General features: G+C 42.3%; 1 protein-coding gene across 1 annotated transcript; it reads right to left on the reverse strand.

Moving 5' to 3' along the window:
* Nucleotides 1-4401: 4401 nt before the first annotated feature.
* On the reverse strand, nt 4402-4841 carry LOC130868012 (60S acidic ribosomal protein P2). The gene has a single exon (XM_057760243.1). The coding sequence runs from the start codon at nt 4783-4785 to the stop codon at nt 4438-4440; it is 348 nt and encodes a 115-aa protein (XP_057616226.1). The 5' UTR covers nt 4786-4841; the 3' UTR covers nt 4402-4437.
* Between the last annotated feature and the right edge of the window lie 5420 nt (nt 4842-10261).

The raw sequence follows: 10261 nt of genomic DNA on the forward strand, positions 1-10261 counted from the left end.
TTGTCTGTAAATGCACTGAGGCTTTCATAGAAGCTGGGAAACACATGCCTGGTCACCCTGCCTCGGTCCTTCTCAGGGATTACAACAGGGATAAAACTGAGCTTCCTCTGTTCTGGCTTTCTGGGTTCTTTTAATCTTTTTCTTCAGTCCTGACAGTACCTAAGCCACTTCCCCTTTCCTCTTCTTCCTCAAATCCTTCCTGTCATTTCTCCCTCTTAAATTCATGACTTCTTTTTCTCTAATTCTTATACACACACACACACACACACACACACACCCCTCTAAATATATAAATCCAACTGTAACATGAATTCTAGTTGTTTTTTGAATGTATCTTTTTTCCTACTTTTCCTTTATTGAAAATAGTTTTGTTTTTTAATTGTTTTTATTGAGCTATACATTTTCTCCACTCACCTCTATCCCCCCCCTCATTCTACCCTCTCCCGTGATCCCCATACTCCCAACTTACTCTGGAGATCTTGTCTTTTTCTCCTCCCTATATCTTTCTTAGGGTCCTCTTTGTTGTCTAGTTTCTCTGGGCCGTGGTCTGTAGGCTGGTTTTTCTTTGCTATGTCTAAAAGCACTTATGAGTGAATACATATTATATTTGGACATATGCTCAACTATGTTCATAGCATCATTATTTGTAATAGCCAGAGCCTGGAACAAACCTAGATGCCCCTCAACCAAAGAATGGATAAAGAAAATGTGGTACATTTACACAGTAGAGTACTACACAGTGGTAAAAAAATAATGACATCTTGAAATTTGCAGGCAAATGGATGAATCTAGGAAAGACCACATTGAGTGAGGTAACCCAGACCCAAAAATGCAAATTCTAATTCTTCTTAATAAAAACCCAGAGTCAGATATTGGGGGACGAAAGCTGAAAGATCAGAGAAGCAGTACAGCCAGCCACCAGAGAGACCTTTTACCTCTACTGAATCCTCAGACCAAAGTGGTGATCCTGTCCTCAGACTGCCTCCTCAGGCTGTGTCCTCTGCATCCTCAGACTGAGGGCTGTTCAGACTGCAATGAGCTCCTGTCTCCTCCTGCCTTATACTCCTCTCTTCACCCATTCATATCACTCCTGTCTCCACCGCCTTAGTGCTGGGATTAAAGGTGTGGGATTCCAAGTGCTAGGATCACCTTTTTGTGAGCTTGGTTTCTTTTCTAGACTGGATCTATTTGTTGTTGCCAGGGTGGCCTTGAACTCACAGATATCCATTTGCCTCTGTTTCCTGAGACCTAGGATTAAAGGTGTATGTCACCACTGCCTGGCCTCTAGTGTCTTAGTTCTATACTCTGATCTTCAGGTAAGCGTTATTTGTTAAAAACAAACAAAATATCACTACATCCAACCTGCTCCATCCATTTATTGTAACTGGTATGTATCTTATTTCAGGGCTGTCCTTTGGAAATGGATAATCAACTCAAGGCCTTATCTTTGGGTATGACTGTTTCTCGATCCCTTGATTACTTGTAATTCTTTGCCTGGGGTAGGACCCCATGAAATTTCCCTTTGTGTTAATATGTCTGCTAGTGGTGTACTTGTTCAGGTCTTGTTTAGGCAGCTATATTGGTGAGGTATCATAGGTCAGGTTTCCCTGTCGTTTCTAGGACACATGATCTCACAGCACATTTTCTAGTCCCCTGACTCAATCTTTCTGCCCAGTCTGCTTTAATGTCCCCTGAGCCTTAGGTGTAGGAGTTTTGTTGTAGATGTTTCAAGTAGGGCTAGACACTCCCTGATCAGAGGGTCTGTGCATTTTGACCTTTTATCGTTTTCTGTCCTGATCTCAGCCTATTGCAAAGGAAAGCTTATTTGATGAGGAGTTTGTTTGCTAGTTTTATGCTAACTTGACACAAGCTGGAGTATTTAAGAACCTCAGTTGAGAAAGTACTCCTACCAGATTGGCCTGTGGGCACACGTGTGGGAAATTTTCTTCATTGATAATTGATGTGGGAGGGCCCAGCTAACTGTGGGTGGTATCACTCCTGGATACCATAAGAAAGCAGGCTGAACAAGTTGTGAGAAGGAAGCCAGGAAACAGTACTCCTTCATGGCCCTTGCATCAGTTCCTACATTCGGGTTCCTGCCTGTAGCTCCTCTCCTGACTTCCCTTAAGATGGACTACAAGCTGCAAACTGAAATAAACCCTTTCCTCCACAAGTTTCTTTTGGTAATGGTGTTTTATCATAGCAAGAGAAACCCTAAGACAAGGGGCGAGAGCTATATTTCTCTGTGGTTAAAAGGATAAGCTTTTAGACTGCAGTTATGAATTATGCTGGGTAAGTAAATGAAAGTAGTAAGTTCTCTATGATATATGACCTCCCTAGCCTTATATAGATGGGCAGGTTTCCAGGGCAAGACATGGTTTTCCTCCTATTGAGTGGGCCATAAGTCTTGTTAGGAAGCTTTTGGTTATTGTCACAATATGAGTGCCATTATTGTACCCTTAAGGATATTGTGCTATGCTGGTTATTGTGGTCCATAGGTGTCATATCTGAACTCAATACTTGAAGCCAGAAAATACTACTTCTGTGTACATGGCAGTGACATTTATTTTAGTTAACAGAATATATTGCAATGGAGTCACTTTTTTGACATTACTTGGTTGTCTTTTTTTTCCGATTATTTTTTTTTGTTTTGTTTTGTTTTGTTTTTTTTTTTGGTTTTTCGAGACAGGGTTTCTCTGTGGCTTTGGAGCCTGTCCTGGAACTAGCTCTTATAGACCAGGCTGGTCTCGAACTCACAGAGATCCGCCTGCCTCTGCCTCCCAAGTGCTGGGATTAAAGGCGTGCGCCACCACCGCCCGGCCTTTTTTCCGATTATTATTTATATAGAGCTATGGAGTTACTTGTCGGGGCGACGGACGGGAATGGAACTCGGGACCTCGGTCACAGCAGGCGGCGCTCTCAACCTCTGAGCCATCTCTCCGCTGTTTACTTGGTTGTCTTAAATCGTCCTTGCAGTCCTCATTTTTTTCATTTTAATATATTGCTAAGTTTATATTCAAATATAGATGTAACAATTCATACATCAATCAAATTTTCAAGAGATCAACTTTTACAGCCGGTCACCAACACTGTACATAGTAAACCTTTTTGCTTTATTTTATTTAGTTTTTAAATTTTGTTTTATTAAAAATAATTTTTTTATACAACATATATATTTTTTATCACAGTTTCCTTTTTTTCATCTGCTTCCAGATCCTCCATACCACATACCTCCCCATCCTTCCAATTCCATGTGCTCTCTCTCTCTCCCACTCCTCTCTCTCTCCCTCCTGCCCTCCCTTCCTCTCTTTCTTTAAGTTTTTTGATACAGTGTTTCTCTGTGTAACAGTAATGGCTGTCCTGGAACTAGCTCTTGAAGACCATGCTGTTCTCCAACTCATGGAGATCCACCTGCCTCTGCCCACGGAATGCTAGGATTAAAGGCATGCACCACCACCACCTGGCTGCCTTCTTTCTCTCTTAAGGAAAAAAAAAGGGCAAATAAAATTTAAAAGAAACAAACACATACATACATACACACCAAAACCCACAAATTTGGAAGCCACAATACACAAGCAGAGGACCGAAAAGGTAAAAAATGCTCAAAGCATTATGATATAAAAAACTCCAGGAACGCTGTGGAGTTCATTTTGTGTTGGCCATCTACTGCTGGGTAGGGGGCCTGTCCTTAAGTGTGGTTTGTGTACCTAGTGAGACTCCTCCCTCGGTGAAAACAATTCTTTCTTTGCAAGCAGGTATCGATTGCAGAGAGCTTCTTGGTTAGGGGTAGAGATTTGTGTCCACTTTACTTCTCAGCACTGGGACCCCATCAGACTTGGACCTGTGCAGGCCCTGTGCATGCTGCCACAGGCTCTGTGAGTTCATGTGTGCATCAGGCTGGGTCTGGAAGACACTGTTTCCTTGGAGTCATCCATTCCTTCTGGCCTTACAATTTTTCCTCCTCTTCTTTAGGGTTCCCTGAGCTCTGAGGGGTGGGATTTGATATAGCACTGCGTGTTCCAAGGTCTCTCACTCTCTGCACTTTGTCTGGTTGTGGGTCTCTGTATTAGTTCCCATTTACTCCCAGTGGCCAGCCCCTAAAGACAACCAACCCTCTCCCCACTGCCAGAAGTCATCAGCTGTGAAGAGCTACATCTTAGCACCATTTAAAAAATCCTTTATTAGAATATTTATTTTATTTTATGTGCATTGGTGTTCTGCCTACATCTTTGTCTGTGTGGGAGTGCCAGATTCCTGGACCTGGAGTACAACAGTTATGACCTGCCATGTGGGACCTGAGAATTGAACCAGGATCCTCTGGAAGGATAGCCAGTACTCTTAACACTGAGCCAACTCTCCAGCCCCACTTCAGCATCTTTTCCACGGTTTTTTTTTTCAAGATACATAAAAAGGTTTTATTTGCAGGGGAGCACAGATTTAATCAAACAAGCCAAATCCCATGTCATCATCCGACTCTTCAGACTCCTCCTTCTTCTCTTCTTTCTTCTCCTCTGCTGCAGCGGGGGCAGAACCAGCAGCAGGAGCTGCAGAGCCAGGGGCAGCAGAAACAGCCACAGCTCCACCAGCAGGTACACTGGCAAGTTTCCCAACACCCTGGGCGATGACATCCTCAATGTTTTTTCCATTCAGTTCACTGATGACCTTGTTGAGCCGGTCATCGTCCGCCTCGATGCCCACGCTGTCTAGTATCTTCTTAATGTCTTTGGCGCTAGGAGAGGAGTTGCCCCCAAGGGCGGCAAGCAAATAAGAGGCGACGTAGCGCATGTTGGCTGCTGCGGACCGGCCTCACGCGTGCGACCTCGGCGGCGTCAGGCGGCGAAAGGAAGCTTTTCCACGGTTTTTAAAGACTCCTTTCAATAGCTTCCTGTCTGGACTGTTTCTTTTTTTAGGGGATGGAGGTTGTCACAGAAGGCTTCAATGTCTCTCATTCTCAGTTGTGAGACTGCAGTAATGGATACCACTGCAAAAGATGCTTCCTTGCTCATAGCAGCCAGTTGCAACAAGGTTTATGGACTTCCGTTATGATTTCTGGTGGTAGCACAGATCTTGGACAGCAACATAATTTCTGGAGGTAGCATGGATCATGGACATCAACATGGCCTAGCACGGACTACAGACACCAACATGGTCTCCAGTAGCAGCATAGATCATGAAAGTCTTTTGAGGAAACAATACAGATAATGAACCATTCTTCATCTTAGCTATCTTGATTCTCACCATCAGGGTTATCATATGATTGGGCAGTATATCTGGGTTAGGAACTTCCCCCAAGGGCAGTGCCACATCTCCATGCTCTCCTCTGCACAACAAGGTGAGCAGCATAAGTGGTGGTACCAGCAGCAGTGACTCCATGCTGTTGGCCAGCTTATTTAATTTTTTTATTTAATTATTATTTTATTATTTTGTGTGTGTCCGAGTAGCATTCATATTTGTCTGAGTACCATGTGTATGCAGTGCTCTCAGGGAACAGAGAGGGTGCTGATCCTCTGGGACTGGGGTTACTAACAGTTGTGAGCTGCCATATAGATGTTGCAGATCGGATGCCGGTCCTCTGGAAGAGCAGCCAGTGCTTTTACCTGCTGAGCTGTTGCTCCAGCCTCTTATAAGCAAATGTCTTGACTGTTAACCAAGGCCTTCTGTCTTTTCTTTTTCCTTTCCTTTTAGATTCTTTTCCTTTGTCTTCTTTTCTTTTTATTGGAAATGGATTCTTTTCCCTCACATATATATTCTGATTTTGGTTTTCACTCCCTTTACCCCTCCCAGGTCCTCCGTACCTGCCTTTTCATCCGTATCCAACCCCTTTCTTTCTCTCATTAAAAAACAAACAGGCTTCTAAGGAATAATAATAAATAAAACAAAAACTAATACATCAGAATAGGGCACAACTAACAAATAGAAGTAAAGCAGCCCAAGAAAAGGCACAGAAGCAGAGACCTACACACTCAGGAATCCCCACTGCACCTAAAATTACTAAAATAAAAGCCATAATATACACACAAACACCTGTAGAATACAAAGAGAGAAGAAAAAATAAAAAGTAAAAAAATGAGAGAGAATTTTTTTTTAAAGGAAAAGCCCGACATGACATTATGAGACAAGGAGTTAATTTTCTGTTGCCTCTCTACTGCTGGGCACAACAGCCTTTAAGAGTAGTAAGTTTTCCCAGTGAGACTTCCTCGCAGGAAACTAAACTTTTATTTGCAAGTGGTTACCAATTGTAAATTGTTTCCAGGTTAAGAATGGGGGCATGTGTCCTCTTCTCCTTTTAGCTCTAGGACCCCATCTGGTGATGACCCTGTGCATGCTCCCTCAGTCTGTATGACTTCATATGAGCTTTGATCTTGTTGATTTAGAGGCCTTGCTTTCTTGGTGTCCTCCATCCCCTCTGGCTCTTACACCCTTTCCACCTCTTCTTCTGAGGGATTCCCTGACCCTTGAGGGGGGGATTTGATGGAGACATTCCATTTATGGATGAGTGTTCCAAGGTCTCTCACTGTCTACATAACATCTGGCTGTGGGTCTCTGTATTTGTTCCCATCTGCTGCAGGAGGAAGCTTCTCTGATGATGACTGAGCAAGGCACTAATCTATGAGTAGAGTAGAATGTCATCAGAAGTCATTGCTTTTTAAAATGAACAATGTAGTAGTATATTATTTGTATTTTAATAAATAAAGCTTGCCTGTAGTTCAGAGAGTAAAACAGCCACACTGGTCAGTCTTACAAACCAGGCAGTGGTGACACACACCTTTTTTTCAAGACAGTTTCTCTATAGCTTTGGAGCCTGTCCTGGAACTAGCTCTTGTAGCTCTTGTAGACCAGGCTGGCCTCGAACTCACAGAGATCCCCAGCCTCTGTTTCCCGAATGCATGGATTAAAGACATGTGCCACCACCGCCCACTGTGACATACACTTTAATCCCAGTAGCCTCATTAACTTGCCATAGAAACTGATCAGTAGTAGTACTCACCTTTATCCCAGCCCTAGGAAGGAATATAAGACTGGAGGGGACAGCTCTCAGTCAGTCTCATTCTGAGGATTCCTGGAGGCAGGATCTCTATTTTGGACTGAGGTAGAGGTAAGAGCCAGTGGTTGGTTTTTTGCTTTTCTTACCCTAATTTTTGTCTCTGGGTTTTTATTAATCATGCTACATTTGCTGTCAAACATTTGGGGTATGAAATTACAAAAAAAAATTGTCTAAGGCTTTTTAGCCTTGGCACAGGCCAGACTGGACCCAAACCTAGACACTTGGGTTCAGAGAAAAACTTTTGCTCCTAGCTCCCATCTGTCCCTGCTTAGTTTCCTCTCCTGTCCAAGCTTTTTGGTGGTAGCATGGACCTACAGACTCCACAGAGTTCTGACAATAAATGTGGCTCCCACCAATACCTCTACCATAAATCTAGACCTTCAAAAAGCTAAGGAATGGGGGCAGAGTCAGCTGCCAAAGTTGCACCTTTAATCCTAGCCATATCACTTAGCAGATTAAAGACTCATGTGGTCAGAAAAAGATAGATATACAGTAAAGACTTTTGAACAGTTTACAGTGTGTTAAAAATATACATAGACTTGGGAGAGAAAAGAAAAAGGATAGTGAAAATCCTTAAAAAAAGAAATAGAGTAGCTGAGCGGTGGTGGCACACACCTTTAATCCCAGCACTTGGGAGGCAGAGGCAGGTGGATCTCTGTGAGTTCGAGGCTAGCCTGGTCTACAGAGTGAGATCCAGGACAGCCAGAGCAACACAGAGAAACCCTGTATCAAAAAACTAAAACTAAAAACTAAAAATAAAAGAAATAGTTTAAAATAAAGCCATGTAAATATGGAAAATACAGAGAAAATCTGGATGTTGTATGTTATTGTGTTGCCTTTGAATTGTTTGGATTAATCAAGCAACATTTATAATCCAATTATAGCCAGGCGGTGGTGGCACACACCTTTAATCCCAGCACTCGGGAGGCAGAGGCAGGCGGATCTCTGTGAGTTCGAGGCCAGCCTGGTCTACAAGAGCTAGTTCCAGGCCAGGAACCAAAAAAAGCTACGGAGAAACCCTGTCTCGAAAAATCCAAAAAAAAAAAAAAATCCAATTATATATTTTGAAAATGCCTTTACTTCAACATTTAAGTCAAAGATACGTTACTTTGGAGAAGAGGTTTTGCTTTTCTTTCCATAGGAAATAAGAGGCTGTGGATTCATTCTGGGTTAAGAAAAATAAGGTTTGATTGAGGAAGACTCCCTCCGCTGAAAAATCTCCAATGGGAATGGACGGCCCAGATGACCCAATGCTTCAGAACCCATCTGTTGCAGTTTCCTCTGAATTCTACATCTAAAACAGCCTCAAGACTGCTGGCTAAGATGATCCAGCATCACAGAATACTCCAGTCAGGATTGGATCACAATCCTAAATCAGATATTAGTTGGTTCCTCCCACAAGCTTTGTGCCTTCATTGCCCTAGCAGATCTCAGATGCAGTACAGCACTGCAAACCAAAGGTTTTGTGGCTGGGCTAGTGTTTACATTTCTTCTTTGTTAACATGCAGAGAACCTTACCTTACTAAAAGGCACTAGCTCATAGGGGTGAAGGCTTTATGCAGACACCTGATGGATGCCTTCATGTTCAATGAGTTCTGTAGGTGTTATATTTAGCCATGGGGCCTTGCGACCACTTTGTGGAAAGTAACATATAGTCTTGGCAACAGCCTGGGTTGTTTAAAGGTTCCCAAGAGTGATACTGGGGGGTCTTGAGGTAAGTTGATTCCCAATTTTCTAAGAAACTGCTATACTGATTTCCAAAGTGGTTGTACAAGTTTGCATTCCCGCAAGCAATGGAGGAGTGTTCTCCTTGCTCCACGTCCTCTCCACCATAACCTATCATTGGTGTTTTTGATCTTAGCCATTATGACTCGTGGAAGTTTCTATTATATTAGGTTTCCATACTACCTTTTAAATAGCCCTTCATTTTAGCTGTATTTACCTATATTCCTTCCCTAGTTCCATCCTTCCATTCCCATCATTTGGTCCTCTAATTACTTCTATATACCTGAGTTTACTTTGACTAAACCAAGGGCAGGTCTGAACTTGTATATGAGTTAACCACTGTATAGGTTGTACCTAGAGAGTGGTCAGTATGACAATTCTGTCTAGGGATATGGCCCCATGAAATTCCCCCTGTCATGTTAACATGTTTACTGGTGGTATATTACTTGTTCAGGTCTTGTTGAGGCCATATTGGTGTGATATTGTGGGTGAAGTTTCTCTGTCATTTCTCTGACACAAAAGATCTCCTAGTCCCAGACAAAATTTCCCAGGGTTGATAGTAGATACAGATACTGATTTTTGGAGTCTCTTATGTACTGGAGTGAAGATCCTTATCTTAATTTCTCACTCTCTGACTAAATGATTCCTGGGACATGTCCTTTCCCTGCCATATTTGAATATCTGTCCAACTATAGCTTTTGTTGAGGCTAATTGAGCCCATGGTAAATACGGCGGAAAGTCATGTTTGTAGTACAGTCTTATAAAATTAAAATCTACTCTACATCAACATTTTTGCAATTTTAAAACATATTATTTATGTATTTTTCTTTAGTACTTGATCATATTCGCATATGTGTATGTATTTTGCCTACATATATGTTTGTGAACCATGTGCATTCCTTGTCATACCTGGTGCCCAAGGAAGATAGGAGAGGAAATCAAATCCTTTGGACCTGAGGTTAGCAATTTAACAGACAATTGTGAGCTGCCATATGAGTGCTGGGGATTGAATTTGGGTCCTTTGGAAAAGCAGTCAGTGCTCTCAACTGCTTAACCATCTCCCCAGGACCTTAAATATATTTTCTTTCTTTCCTTTTTTATGGTATTTCAAGATAGGATTTCTCTGTGTAGCCCTGGCTCTCCTGAAGCTCACTTTGTAGACCAGTCTGGCTTTGAACTCTGCCTCTGCCTCCTGAGTTCTGGGATCAAAGGCATGTGCCACCACTACCTAGCTTTAAATAGCATATTCTATGTATTTGAGGCTAATCATTCTTATCTAAATATCACAAAACCTGTTACTATTATATAGTTTTATATCCATTGCTTGAATATTTTACAAATTGCATATGGTCTTTTCCTATGTGTCTGCATGTGTAGAAAATTGAGAGAGTGAGCTGAGCATGGTCATTTATTGCTCCCTGCCACTCAACTGCAGATGCAGTGTGACTGGCTACCTCTTCAGCTGTTCCTGCTGCTGTGAATTTCCTGTCG

Source organism: Chionomys nivalis, chromosome X (assembly GCF_950005125.1).
Source record: "Chionomys nivalis chromosome X, mChiNiv1.1, whole genome shotgun sequence".
NCBI classification, from domain to species: Eukaryota; Metazoa; Chordata; class Mammalia; order Rodentia; family Cricetidae; genus Chionomys; species Chionomys nivalis.